Here is a 15521-nt window from a genome sequence, read left to right on the forward strand (position 1 = left end):
ATAACCATGCCAAACATATATCGAAACTGAATGTGTTATAAAAGAAAAATCAGATCCAAATGGAAGAAAGAAAACACTAGAGATAGCAAAATTACATAATACATAAGACAACTTTTAAAAGTTGTAGGTAATAAAATTTCATCTCCATTTAAACTTCAAAGTTCCTTCTCTGGATATGAATAATATTTTTCCATCACAAGTCTTTTAAAATTGTCTTTTTAAGAGCTGACATGTACAAGTTCATTATGCTTGATCATCACCCCATCTTGTTGTTAATGTGTATAATGTTCTTCTGGTTCTGCTCCTTTCAGAAGATGAGTCCTCCTGATTCCAAGTCCCATGATTTATCCACTGTACCCTCTAATTATTCATGAGATGGAAGAGCAACACTTAACTGACTCCATGTTTTCTCACCACTAAGGAACGTATCCAAGAGAGTTAGTCAATGAGTGACACTGAGGTGAATTTTTGTTGGAGAATCTTCCAAATCTCACTAAGATATATAGCTGTAGCAAGATTCACCCTCCCCCATCTTTTGGGATATATTCTATTGAAATAGATCTATTATCCTCTCTCCTTTGTATTTATACTGTCTATCTTGATCTGTATTTCACTCCCTAACTCTAGGTCACCCAATGGCAATCAAGGAAAACTAACATTTTTAGCACTATTTTTAAGAATATTTGTAACCATGCATTTCAGAGGACAGGAAATCCTGAATTAGTATCAATAGTTATTTTCAGCGGTTCAAAATAAAATGAGATAAATGTAAAATGAGATGAAAAATGAGATAAATGTAAAAAATGAGATAAATGAGATATAAAATATTTTGAAAAATTATAATATTTGCAATATTCAATGACTTCTACCATACCTACTATTACTACTATCACTACAAGCAGATGCAGCACTACCACTACTACTATTACTATTATTGCTGCTACTGTTGTTGCTACTGCTACTACTACTACTACTACTACCACCACCACCACATATTACTACATATCCATAAGATATAAGCCTTCTTGACCACAATACCAGGAAAAACTTTTTTCCACTCAGGTCATGTGACAGATCCAAGAGTCCTATTCCTGATTTTGGTCAGAAGCTTATGGAACTGAAGAGAACACCATGGGAGAGGTGTTCTCAATTACTGAGCTAGGGTTTTAGACTCTCCACCCTTGTTCTTTTTGGTGAAAACAAATTCCTGTCCGTAATTGCAGCTGCAAAGAAATTTACTTCCAGCCGTGGTCAGCAACTTAGGAGCCAAAGAGAACAAAGAAGTAGAGATTTATTAAGTACTTACTATATACCAGTCACAATATTTAGTGCATGCTTATATTTTCTTATTTAATTTTGGCAACAACCCTGTGATGAGGTATTATGATCCTCCTTTTAGAGTTGAAGGAAATGAGGCAGATAGAGATCAAATGACTTTTCCTTAAAGGCTAAGGGTCACAAGGCAATAAATATCTGAGGCCATATTTGAACTTAGGTCTTTCCATTTCTAGGTCCAACATTTTATCAATTGTATCATCTGATTGGTGGCAGTACTCATTGAGGTTTAATTTATTATTCAACTAAATTAAGTTTAGTTAGATTCTGACAGTAGAAGATAAGACCAAGAAACATTATAAGAGGCATAATTACTAAAGGTAAGGTGATACTATTAGTGAAACTTTTTAGGAAAAATAAACAGAAAAGGGGAGAGAGGGGAAATATCCAAAGGAAATGGCCTCTGAGAATTAAGTAATTGTGATGATAAGAAAGAGTTGTTCCTAAGCTAAGTGACAGCCATGCCATCAAGGGACTAATAATAATTGTTCTTTTGACCAGGAATTTGAGTAGGTTTTTATAGGGTCCTTCAAGGGTTTTTCCTTTGATAGTTATGGGACTTGCATCTCTAGTTATATAATGTTATAGAGATATTTAATGTTCCAACTTGGACTATCTTGATGTTGTTGGCCTTATGACAAGAAAAAGGGTAAGAGTTTTCAGGTTATACAGTCAAAGGAAGTCAAGAAAGTTATTAATTTCTACTGGAAACTGAAACTTCCACAGAAGTCAAAGTTATAAAATCGATCCAAAGTTACAAAATGGAGTTTAAGAAATTTCATCAAATCACAAAGTAACACATTTCTCCAACAGTCATCCTGAAAATGAAAGGACTAAAGAATCATGATATACTGGATAAAGGATTTAAACTTATGAATTTGGATAATATTAATCTGAAGTGAAAGTGAAATACCTCTCTTCAAAGTTATAATGTTTTTCACCTCCTCAAAGAGTATCATACAATATAATGTGAATAAATGGTATAAAATAAAATAATTGTGTGTATTTTCTTAAATAATTAACCTTAACAATTTTATGTAATTTAAAAACCCTATTAATATTCAATATAGACTCCTTTTGCAGAAATAATTTGCTTAATATAATTTATAATTGTTTACTATAATTTAGAATTGACTTCATAAGCCTTTGCGGTCTTTAATTCTTCATCATGAAACTGCACCATGTTGGATATTAAACATTCTACAGTCAGAGTTCATTTCCTCATTCTAGCATTGACTATAGCCCACAGATTTTCAAGGTAGCTTATATCAATTGAACTGTCAAGTTACTGAAAGCATATCTTTTATTCTGAAAGAAGGAAAGGAAGAAAGGAAGGAAGAAAGAAAGGGAGGAAGAGAGGAAAGAAGAAAGGAAAACAACCAAAACACCTTCTTAATCTTTCCTAATATGTGGCATGGTTTATATTCGTGTTTTAATCTTGCATTTCCACAGAAAAGAGAAACTCTGTGATTCTATAACAACTGCATTTCTCGGTATATCAATATGCTTTGCAGACACAATCATTCCATTGGGAATAATCAAGTGTAAGTACAAATGAATACATCATCCCTAAAACATTATTTATGGGTATTTTGATATATGTGAAAGATGTCCACATCTTAAATGTTCATTTGATTTGGATGAGATTTCAAATGAAAATTTGAGTTTAGTATATTTTTTTCAATTTCTATACTCAAATAATTTTACTTTCTGATCTACAACAGATATGTTTTAAAATTTTATTTTGCTTTTAAAGCAACAATTACAAGTTTGTTGTTGTTATTTTCAAATGGGACTTCCCCCTGTTCTTTCAGGTTCAGGAAGTTTATGTTTAACTTAGTACATGTATCAGTACTATCTTCCCCTTTGGTCAGAGTTTTCTAAAAGATTTTTTATGTTTTATGAGGACAAATTATGTCATTTTTTTTAGGTTTTTGAAGGCAAAGGGGGTTAAGTGGTTTGCCCAAGGCCACAGCTAGGTAATTATTAAGTGTCTGAGGCTGGATATGAACTCAGGTACTACTGACTCCAGGGACAGTGCTCTATCCACTGTGCCACCTAGCCACCCCAAATTAGGTCATTTTGCAATAATAATTTCTCAATTGTTGACTTTTTTGTTTCAACTGAACTTATTTATGTGCTTTGGAGAAACATAATCTGCTTTCTTGGAAGTTTGAATATTTGACTTCACATCCACAGCTGCTTCAATTCTATTATCATTTAAGTGTACTTTTTAAGAACTAGATATTTTATATGTTTCCTTGGAATAATATACAGCCTTATAAATCAATGAATTAAATATGCAGTCTTAAGAATATTAAATATAGGGGCAGCTAGGTGGCACAGTGGATAGAGCACTGGCCTGGAGTCAAGAGTACATGAGTTCAAATCCCGCCTCAGACACTTAATAATGACCTAGCCGTGTGGCCTTGGGCAAGCCACTTAACCCCATTTGCCTTGCAAAAATATACAGTCTTAAAAATCAATGAATTAAAAACAAAATAAAGGAGGGCAATAAAATCTGTGCATATGGCAAAAAAGGGTTGGCACACAACTGAAACAAAATTAAATAAAGGTGGGACAATTAGCTCTATTAGTTTTCATCAGGTCAAATTCAGACATTGTGGGGATAATGTCAGTAGAAGCAAATTACTATAGCAATTACTATTACAAAATAAAGCCATGTCAAGCTTTTTTTTGTACCATTTAATTCATGCACCAAAGTAGGTGTGATGGGTATTGCTCGACATTTTTCAGTATTTGTAAAGGTGCATATAGTTAAGAGAAAAAAGCACTGACTTTACAAAGAAGTTGTGAATATCATACTTGGTCATATATGTAGAGCACTTTGCAATTTTTAATGAATTTAATGAATATGAATAATTATTTTGACCTATTAATGTAAACTAATTTCTTTAAAAAAATCAGCACTTTTTTTTCTATTACCTAATATCCACTGTATATACTAAGAATTTTTCTTAGAAGGGATTATCTTAATTTTTTTTTGTTTTTGCTATTTAGTAGACTTGGATATGATCCATACCTAATCTTTGAGATATATATTTTCCCTTTAAACTCATAGGTGGGGAAAACAAGGGAAAATCCTGGTTCCCCTCTCATTGGGATTAAGTTCTACAAAGTGTGCTCAGGTATGTGAGATCTATGACTTTTTTTCTTGCATCACTCATTTCTATTTTATTTTTTCTTTATTTCTTTCTTCTTTGATTTTTGAAACCTCTCTGAGTTCTTCCAAGAATTTTTTAGGCTTTTATCTAATTCACATTTTTTGAAGTTTTACATGTAACTCAACTCCTCAATTCTCTTTTTAGTTATGTTTTTTATCTTTCCTGTATCTTTCTATGGCTCAATTCTCTTTTTGATGTTGTTTGTTCATTTTTATCTTATTTCTTGAATTTTCACTTTATGTTTAAGTTGAGTCCTAGGATGGAGGGAATACTATGTCAGACTTCAGTCCTATTCAGAGGTAGTTTTAAGAGTCTTTAAGCTTTTTTTTGTTATTCCAAGATAGAATTATCTAAGGAAAGATATGGTCATTGCTTCTCCATCCTGGAACTTGACCAGGTCCTCTGCTCTCTTATAGTCACAAGTGTTTTAGTTCTCCTTTCTGCCTTGGAGCTAAGACTAGAGCTCCTTATGAGCAACCTTAAGTACTCTGTTCCACCCTGGAACTGTACCAAAGGACCCTCTTCCATCACCACAAATTTTTTACCCTCTTTAACACTGGACTGTAACCCAGAACTTTGTGTGGGCAGCACACCCAGAGTCAATGAGGGTTATCTGTAATAGGGATATGCTGCTAGGGTGAGGCAGGTAAGGCAGAACTAAACCTCATATCTGATTGCAAAGTGTTGAGTGCATACACCTGGCTCAGCTTGGCCTCACCTGCCTCCCCCTCACTGCACATCCCTACTCTATAACCTCCTTATGAGCAGTTGTGCAACTCCCTTGGCATCTGTGGTCAAGAGCTCCTGAAGCTGCTGCTGCAGCCAATACTGAATTGCACTGTACTGAATTTCTGGTACAACTGTCTCCTCAGTGAGATAGTCCTTTCCTGGAAACCTCCTAAGTGTGCTAAGTCTGGAAATGTGTTTCACTCTGATCATTTGTTGATTCTGACACTTCAGAATTTGACGTGAGGTGTCATTTTAAAGGTATTTGGAAGGGAATTTGAGAGAATTCAAGGAACTATTTGTATTTAGTTTACTATCTTGTCCCCTCCCATCATCAATAATCAAGTGCAACAAAACTACCCAATATAGAAAAGAAGTATGATATTTTAAAATTTGTTCCAAATATAGTTCTCAAACTTTTAGTATAATTACAGTGAGATTTTTTTTATATTTCAAACATACAATTCTGAAGAATTCATATTGAATTATTTCATTTTTCTTTTCTATTATTATATGGTTTCTCCTGTTCTGCTCATTTTACTTTATATCATTTCATTTAACAATCTCCATACTTCTCTGTATTTATCATATTTATGATTTCTTCCAGTAATATTACATTATATTCATGTGACAAAATTTGCTTAGCCATTTCTCCATTTTGGGAAATCTATTTGTCTAAATTCTTTATTACTACAAAAAGTAGTTCTCTAAATATTTTAGTGAATAAATATTTTGGTGCATATGTGGAATTTTTTAAATTGACATCCTTGGGCTTTATACTTAGTAATAGAGTCCTTAGATTAAAATCTATGAACATTTTAGTCCCCATCTTTTCATAATTCCAAATTTTCGAAATGGTCCGTTCAATGAACAGATCCAACCAATAGCACATGAATATGCTAGTCTTTCTACAAGGCCTACAACACTGACTATTTCCAACTTTTGTCATCTGTCAATTTTCTTGGTGTTAAGTGAAATTTCAGGGTTTCATTTCTTTCTCTTTTTGGCTTTTCTTTTTTGAGTTGAAACTTTATGTCCGTCCACATGCTTTATATATATATACATATATATACATATATATGTATATATATGTATATATATACATATATACATATATATATATTCATTAATGATTTACAGTTCTCTTGAGGACAGTTTACTAATTTCCTTAGACTACTTATCTATTGGGGAGTGGTTTTTTGGTCTCTTACATTTTTGTTATATTTTGGACATTTTTCCAGAGATATTTGAATCAAATATATTTGCCAATCAACTGCTCTCCTTTATACTTTAGCTATATTAACTAATAATATTCATGTAATAGCTTTTTTCAATTGTCTGCAGTACAAATTATATATATATATATACATATATATTTACTTTTTAAATAGCATTTATCACTTCTTTGACTAATAATTCATTCCTTATTCATAGTCATGAAAGGTTTATGATCACCTCTTCTAAGGCTTCTGCTTTGCATGAATGATAATTTAATTCAATTATACAGACATAGCAACCGTATTTGAAGTTGTCTTAAAAATTCCACTGAATTCCTGGACATCTTTATCATTCTTCTCTTTGGTCATTGTCTTTCCTTTTTCCTTATTTCTCTCTACTGCCACAATTTTCCTTTTCTTTCTTTCCATCAGAAAAGACAAAACTCACATGAAGTGTTTCTGCTCTATTCATCTGCTCATCCCTTCCAAGTCTGGTTTTCACCAAAACAAAGTTACCTTCCCTAAAAATGTGGTTTTCTATCACAACTTTGAAATTATTAATCCTGTGGAATAGACAAAAAGCTGGAAACATAAGTCAACATTTATGGGAAGTTGCTGTAGTAACTATGATGATGATCTCCTTGATTTTCTTGTTTCCTCATGCTCCTATTCCTCTCATCAAATAAATATCTCACATTATCAGTTATATTTCAAAATTAACTATGCTGAGTTACTTCTTTTGGTTTCTTTCTTGTCACAGGTAATCAACCCTATTCTGAAATGTTATCTATGGAAAATCACTCAAAAGTCAACGAATTCATTCTTGTAGGACTAACAGATGCTGCAGAACTTCAGATCCCCCTCTTCATAATTTTCACCCTAATTTATTTGATCACTCTGTTGGGAAACCTTGGCATGGTAGTATTGATCTCCTTGGACTCCCATCTTCAAAACCCAATGTACTTTTTTTCTCAGTAACCTATCTTTAGCGGATTTTGGTTATTCTTCAGCTATTACTCCCAAGGTAATAGCTGGATTTCTCACAGGGAACAAAGTCATCTCTTATAATGAATGTCCTGCACAAATGTTCTTCGTCATGGTCTTTGCCAGTGTGGACTGTTTTCTTCTGGCTGTGATGGCATATGACCACCATGCAGCAGTATGTAAGCCCCTTCCTTATGGCATGACTATGATACTGAGTGTGTGTATTCGCCTGACTATTGGGGTTTATGTTTGTAGTTTCCTTCAGTCATCCATTAATATTAGATGTACTTTTCATCTCTCTTTTTGTAGTTCCAATGTGATCAATCACTTTTTCTGTGACATTCCCCCACTCTTAGCTCTCTCCTGCTCTGATATCCATATCAATGTGATGGTGCTCTTTATTTTAGCAGGATTTAATGTCTATTTTACCCTCTTGATAATTGTGACCTCCTATGTGTTCATCTTTATTGCCATCCTAAGAATTCACTCTTCTGAGGGTCGGCATAAAGCCTTTTCAACCTGTGCTTCCCACCTTACTGCTGTTTCCATTTTCTATGGGACAATCATCTTCATGTACTTCCAGCCCAGTTCAAGTCATTCCATGGACACAGACAAAATGGCATCAGTATTCTACACCATGGTCATTCCCATGCTAAATCCTCTCATCTATAGCTTGAGGTACAAGGGAGTCAAGAATGCTTTCAGAAAAGCTGCTGGGAGAAAATATCCATTAGATATATGAGAAATTTTGAAGTCACTTTTAAAAGCTGAATATACTTCATCAATGCTAACTAGGGAGAAAGGCAGTATTGAATCTCCAATATCTAGGCTACTGCTCTGAATTCAGATTAATTTATGAAGAGATGTAGATTTTATCTTTTCTAGAGATGATGTATTTTACTTGGAATCAGAAAAGATCAGCTGATAATGTTTATTATGATATTTTCATGTTTTGAGTCCCTGAACAAGTCATTTAATGTCCTTCAATATTCATTTCTTATTTGTATTCTCATGGTAGCAGTAGTTTAAGAATTTATGGTTATACTTAATAACTAATATAGCGTGCTTAATACAAGCTATACTTGATAAATAGTTTTTCTCTTCCCTTTAATGTAGTATGAGAAAAAATTTGATTCCACTAATCATGCTAGTGCTTTTGACACTAATGACTTCTTATTTAAATCATTTAATATCATTTTGTAGCTTTTATGGTCCTAGCTTCCGGCCTGTCAAAGAAGTGGATGAAGAGTCAGGTCCGAAGATAATGATGTTAAATGTATTAAAACATTTTTATAAAACTAGTGGTTATTGATATAGCATCATAGCTATTATTTTTATATTTCCTAGGTCTTAGCTGTTTCTCTTCTCTTTGGTTTCTGGCATTTGAGAGATGAGGTATATGGCTGAATGTATTTTCTCAATGTAAATAGGCAAAAGGCCAATTAAGGATCCAGGGGTATTTTATGTTCATATATTAATATTTTAAACTCAAATTATACCCTTTTTATAATGGGCATATGCCCAGCATAATTTGAATATGGTCAAAAGTCAGGAAGACTCATCTTTATGAGTTCAAAACTATCCTCAGATAATTATTGTCAATGTGACCCTGGGCAAGTCACAACTTAATTTGTCTCAGTTCTTTATTTATAAAATAAGTTGGGGAAAAAATAACAAATTCTCAGTAACATATCAAAAATATATATCCAAATGTTGAAAAAACTGAAATATATGAATTACAACAATCCAATATATATATATATATATATATATATATATATATATATATATATAATATCAAAATGGAAAGACACTTGTATACATGCATACAAAGATGTATGTATATCTATAGATGTGTGCATATGCATATGTGTGCCAAAAATATTTTTCTATTGCCGAATACTCAAAGAATATGAAGTTTCCAAAAGAAAAATTACTTAACAATCTTATGAAAAAATAGTCCAAATTACTAGTAACAAGAGAAATGAAAATATAAATAGTCTTAAAGTTTCATCTCAAACTATTAATGGGTAAAGATGATAAGAGTTAGGAAGAGTCAATGTTGGATGGGTTATAGGGAAATGGGCACATAAATGTATTGTTGGTAAAGGTATGAATCAGTATATGCATGCTTGGAAGCAATTTGGGATTACATAAATAAAGTGATTAAATGTTCATCTACTTTGAACCAGAGATTTCATTAATAAGACCTCCATTTCAAGTTGGTCAGAGGTAAGAAGTGCCCATATAAAATAACATATTTATAGCAGTACTCTTTGTGATATCAAAGAACTGAGAATTAGGTAAGTGTCTATTGATCATAGGATTGAAAAGCAAATTATCATCCATGAGTATGATGGAATATTACCACAATAAATAACAGAGGTAATCATTATAGAGACCAAATGAACTGATGCAAAGTGTAGTACACGGAGTCAAGAAAACAATATACACAATGACTAAAACAATGAAAAGGAAAAGCACAGCCACAGAAAAATTCAGAAGTGAAGATTGCAAAATTATAAAGAATAAGTATGGCTCAAGGTGGCTAGGTGGCATAGTAGATAAAGCACCAGCCTTGGAGTCAGGAGTACCTGGGTTCAAATCTGGCCTCAGACACTTAATAATTACCTAGCTGTGTGGCCTTGGGCAAGCCACCCATTTGCCTTGAAAAAAAAAACCCTAAAATAAAAAAGAATTCCCAGAAATGTTGAAGAAAGAAACAAGAGGAAATATTAGGAAAAGAAATGAGAATGATGCAAGAAAATTAGGAAAAAGAGAATTAACAGCTTGGAAAAAGAATCAAAAAATACTGATAAATAAGCTCCTTAGAAAACACAATTGACATTTGAGAAAAAAAAAAGTTCTATTTAAAAAACTATGAGAAGAAAGAATTCTGCCAGCTTCCTTTTATGACACCAACATGGTGATACCTAAACCAGGAAGAAACAAAAGAGACAAAGAAAATTATAAACCAATATCCCTACTAGGTAGGTATGGTTCAATATTAGAAAAACACTCAACATAACTGAAGATATCAATAGTAACCAACAGAAATCATATGATTATCTCAATTGATCCTGATAAAGCTGAATAAAATACAAAATCCTTCCTATTAAAAAACACTAGAAAGTTTAGTAATGGATGGAGTTTTCCTTAAAATAATAAATAGTAGCTATCTAAAGCTGTTAGCAAATATTATATGTAATTGGGATGAACTCAGAGCATTTCCAGTAAAATCAAGGGTGAAACAAGGATGCCCATTATCACCATTATTGTTCAATATAGTTTAGAAATGCTAGCTACTGCAATAACAGAAGAAAAAGAAATTGAAGTCATCAGAATTGGCAAAGAGGAAGCAAAACTTTCACCCTTTGCAGATGATATGATGGTATACTTAGAGAACATGAAAAAATAATCTAAAAACTCCTTGAAACAATTAACAAATTCAGCAAGGAAGCAGGCTATAAAATAAATGCACAAAAATCATCAGTAAGTCCAACAGCAAGAGATAGAAAGAGAAATCCCATTTAAAGTAACTATAGACAACATTAAGTATTTGGAAATCTACTCCCCAAGACAAACCTAGAAACTGTATGAACACAATTATAAAGCACTTCTAACTCAAATGAAGTCATATATAGGGGCGCGTAGGTGGCATAGTGGATAAAGCACCGGCCTTGGAGTCAGGAGTACCTGGGTTCAAATCCAGTCTCAGATACTTAATAATTACCTAGCTGTGTGGCCTTGGGCAAGCCACTTAACCCCATTTGCCTTGCATAAACCTAAAAAGAAAGTCATGTCTAAATAATTGGAAAAATGTCAATTGCTCATTGTTAGGTTGAGCTAATATAATAAAAATGACAATTCTAATCAAATTAAATTACTTATTCAGTGCCAATACCAATCAAACTTCTAAATAACTATTTTACCAAAATACAAAAAATAGCAACAAAATTCATCTGAAGCAACAAAAGGTCAAGAATAGCAAGGGAACTGATGAAAAAAATGTAAAGGACGTGGCTTTTTGTCTATCACATCTAAAACTGTACCATAAAGTGACAATCATCAAACTGTCTGGTACTGGTTGAGAAATAGAGCAATCGATCGATGGTTTAGGTTAGGTTCAAAAAAGAAACAGTAGTACATGGCTGCATAATCTTCTGTTTGAGAAACCCAAAGACATTTAACTTCTGGGATAAGAACTCACTATTTGACAAAAATTGGTGGGAAAACTGGAAAAAATATGGTAAAAACTAGGCATAGACCCACATTTCATACTCTATATAGAAATAAGGTCAAAATGGGTACAGGATTCAGAAATAAAGGGCCACGCCATAGATTAATTAATAGACAAAGAAACTATTTATCAGACCCACAGAAAGGGGACAAATTTATGACCGAAGAAGAGATAGTGTACATTATAAATTGCAAAATGAATGATTTGACTATAGTAAATTAAAAAGGTTTTGCACTAATAAAATGAATGCTGCCAAAATCAGAAGGAAAACAGAAAACTGATGGAACTAGGGGCACAATCCAGAGGAGAATTTAGGAGGGGGTGGGGAATAAAAGCTATGCTCAAGTATCTGAAAGGTTTTTACTATGGAACAGATTTTAATAGTCTTGGTCTGCTAGGCAGCAAAGGATAGAATTAGGAACAATTGTTGTAAATTATGAAGAGATAATTGAACAGTAATTATCCAAATGTAGAATAAATGGTTTGGGGTCATATTCTTCTCAAGCAGATCATGAATTATCAGTGGTTGGTAGACTTCAGATAAGATTCATTTTCAAGATCCTTTTTTACTCTTAGATTCTGGAATTTTTTGAATATATTTATTTTATTTTATTTTTAGGTTTTTGCAAGGTAAATGGGGTTAAGTGACTTGCCCAAGGCCACACAGCTAGGTCATTATTAAATGTCTGAGACTGAATTTGAACCCAGGTACTCCTGACTCCAGGGCTAGTGCTTTATCCACTGTGCCACCTAGCTGCCCCAGATTCTGGAATTTTTTTAATTTAGAGGGGATCTTAGCACCTTTGCGTGTGCTGTTTTGCAAAGATAAGGCTGAATCATTGTTTCATATTTTGTTTCATACTATACCCAGATTACAATGCTTTACATTTATCAAACACGATTATGTTACAAATTATTTTATTCATTAAATAACTCATAGAAACATTGATAAAAGGGATGACACAGCTTCTAATGTCTTGAAAATAATTGTTGCTAAATAATTGTTTCATCAAATAAATTCAATCAAAAATATAGCTTCCTGCTAAGGCTAACTCAGGAGGAATCTATAAAACAAAAATGAAGTCTCAAAAGGACCAGGCACAACTGCCCATAGTGTAGAAACTCTGGTCTCAACACAAAGTTTTGGTAGATAATTAGATTTCAAGAACTGAAGATATCAAGGTATCAAGGGATTGATGTTTGTTCTTCATTTTCAGAGAAAACCCTGAGATCAAGGAGGAGATGCCATGATAATCACATAGATTGGAAACTGTCTGTGAGCTAATGAACGATGAAGAAGATGCCGGGAATTTGTGAACTAAACTGCAAGAGATGGTTTCCTCAAAGCTGACCTGGAGAGATAGAGGAGGCAGAGGGACAATGAGAGATCAGAGAAAGAAAAAAACACAGAACTGCAGCAGAGAGGAGAGATTTTGCAAGGAAGGGTAGCAAGGTGACCAGTAGACACAGTTCTGAATCAGCAATCAGGAAGACCTTAGTGAAAATTCCCACCTAAGAAAATTATTGTGTGATACTTGGCAAATCCCTTTACCATCCTTTGCCTTCATCTGACAAACGTAGTAATGAACACTACCTATGATTTTCTGGTGGACACTTGAAATAAGTATATATATTCAACCTGTTTCTTGTCATCACATCTTCTACATCGTAACAGAAGTTAAAAGACAGATTACATTTTCACAAATTCCCTTTCCCAGTGTCTGAACAATAAGGGGCATTACTATATACTCTTACATATTTTTCTTTTTTTAATCTAAATTCTTTTTATCTTGAGTTTATTTTAATTAAAAACTTATGAGTCATGAAGTATTATAATGCTTAGTCTATTCTAAAAATCAAGACTAAAGAAAGTCAGGGATTATTTGGATATTTCACACAAACATGTACCCATACATACATATCTTTATCTCATATGTAGCTTATTTGTTACTTATTATTATGTCTTACTCATTAGTAATTTCATATTTTGATACTATATCTGCATTATGACCTCTAATCCCTTGGGGGACAGCAAGGTAGCACAGTGGATAGAGCACTGGACTTGGAGTCAAGTGGCCTGGAGTTCCAATCTGACCTCAGACTTTTGACATTAACTGTGTGACCTCAGGCAAGTCATTTAATTCTGCCTTGAATCTACAGCTATCTCCAGTCATCCTATTCATATCAGGTCACTGGATTCAAATGTCCTTGGAAGAGAAAATGAGATTGGTAATGTGGCACAGCCTCCCTCACTCAAATCTAATCTATGTGGTTATCATGGCATCCCCTCCCTGATCTCAGGATCTTCTTAGAGAATGAAGAACAAACATCAGTACTTTGATATCTCCCTTGTCATCAGTTAAACTCAATGCCTTCTTCCTCCCTTATCTGATTTCACCCAGCCAACCTTAGTCTGAGAGGAGTCCCACAATTTTCTACATTTTAGCCTGTATGCACAGGAAGCTGAACTAAAATGGAGAAACAGGCAAGTATGTTGTATGAGTATACTATTAATTTAAGTTGCACAACCTCCATCAGACCCTCACCACTGCCAGGTAGTACTATTGTATTTTCCCTATCTATCCATTATCCTCTTCTTCACAATGCCTCTTCAAAACCTTTTCTTCCATCAAATCTCTCAGTTGACAACATTATTTCATATTTTACAGCCAAAAATTGAGGCCATTCATTGGGAGCTGTCCTTTATTTCCTGCTCATCTTCCATCATTGAGATGTCTTCTACAACACTCTCCAGCTTCACTATCATCTCGTGATCGAGTGGAATTTATTTTTCTCAGGGCTAACCTCCTTACATATTCAGCTGATCTTATTCAACCCTATCTCCTTCAACGGATTGTTCCTTTTTTCATTCCCATTTTATTACTTATTTGCAATATCTTCCCATCTAACTGGATCATTTTTGCTATATACAAACAAGGCTATATCCCTCAAATCCTAAAACATCCCTCACTGGATCATTTCATCCCTATTGACAATCATGTTATTTCACATCTCTTTATAACTAGACTCTTTAAAAAATGCCATCTATATTGGTCCTTCTCTTTTGTCTCCTTTCACTCTCTTCCAATCTTTCTTCTGACATAGTTCCCATAAAACTGCTCTTCTCAAAGTTACTAATAATGGAAAAGGGTGGAAGGTGGAAGGAGGGAAAAGGAAAAAAAGGGGAGAAGGAGAGAGAGAGGAGAGAAAAAAGGTAAGAGGTAGTTGTCAATTTGCTTTTATTTGGCAAGGGAAAGTATAGAACCTGTCAGGAGGATATGACCTCTTTGCCTCAACAAAGTGGATCATTGGGAGACGATAAGGGGCTTTGTATTTCAGCAATTAAGTGATTGTCATTTTATATCATTATATGCCCATTCCTTAGTACATTTTAAACTCTAAATGTTTATTTGTAGATTGAGTGTTCTTACATGATACTTTGGTAACTCTGTAACCTACTTCACTATGAAAATTACTGATTTTGAGCTGGAAAAGACTGAAAAATTCATCTGGTTCAATCCTTTCACATGGCAGACAAGGAAATCAAAACACATAAAGGTGACCTGATTGACATAAGAAGTACACTTTTTAATCAGTTGATACTCTGCACTACAATGTTCTTATGAATAATAACCTACAAATAAATGATAGAGATTTTCCCAAGGTTCAATGACTAGTAAGTGTTACTGTTTCCATTTGAATCCATTTCTCTCTTCACTATAAAGGTAATTTTTTTTTTATTATATTACACTGTATATAGAAAAGGAGATCTAAGCTTAAGAGTAGTTTAGAAAAGAACATGACATGGGGACTAGAGTATAGAGCAAAAAGGTT

At 33.5% G+C, this 15521-nt stretch overlaps 1 protein-coding gene across 1 annotated transcript; it reads left to right on the plus strand.

Moving 5' to 3' along the window:
* The first annotated feature begins 7243 nt into the window (after nucleotides 1–7243).
* Nucleotides 7244–8189, plus strand: LOC141516710 (olfactory receptor 5B21-like). Its single transcript, XM_074227704.1, is given in 2 exon segments — nucleotides 7244–7426; nucleotides 7428–8189. Coding segments are annotated over 2 exon segments (945 nt in total).
* Nucleotides 8190–15521: the final 7332 nt, after the last annotated feature.

This window comes from Macrotis lagotis, chromosome 3, assembly GCF_037893015.1.
Source record: "Macrotis lagotis isolate mMagLag1 chromosome 3, bilby.v1.9.chrom.fasta, whole genome shotgun sequence".
Taxonomy (NCBI): domain Eukaryota; kingdom Metazoa; phylum Chordata; class Mammalia; order Peramelemorphia; family Peramelidae; genus Macrotis; species Macrotis lagotis.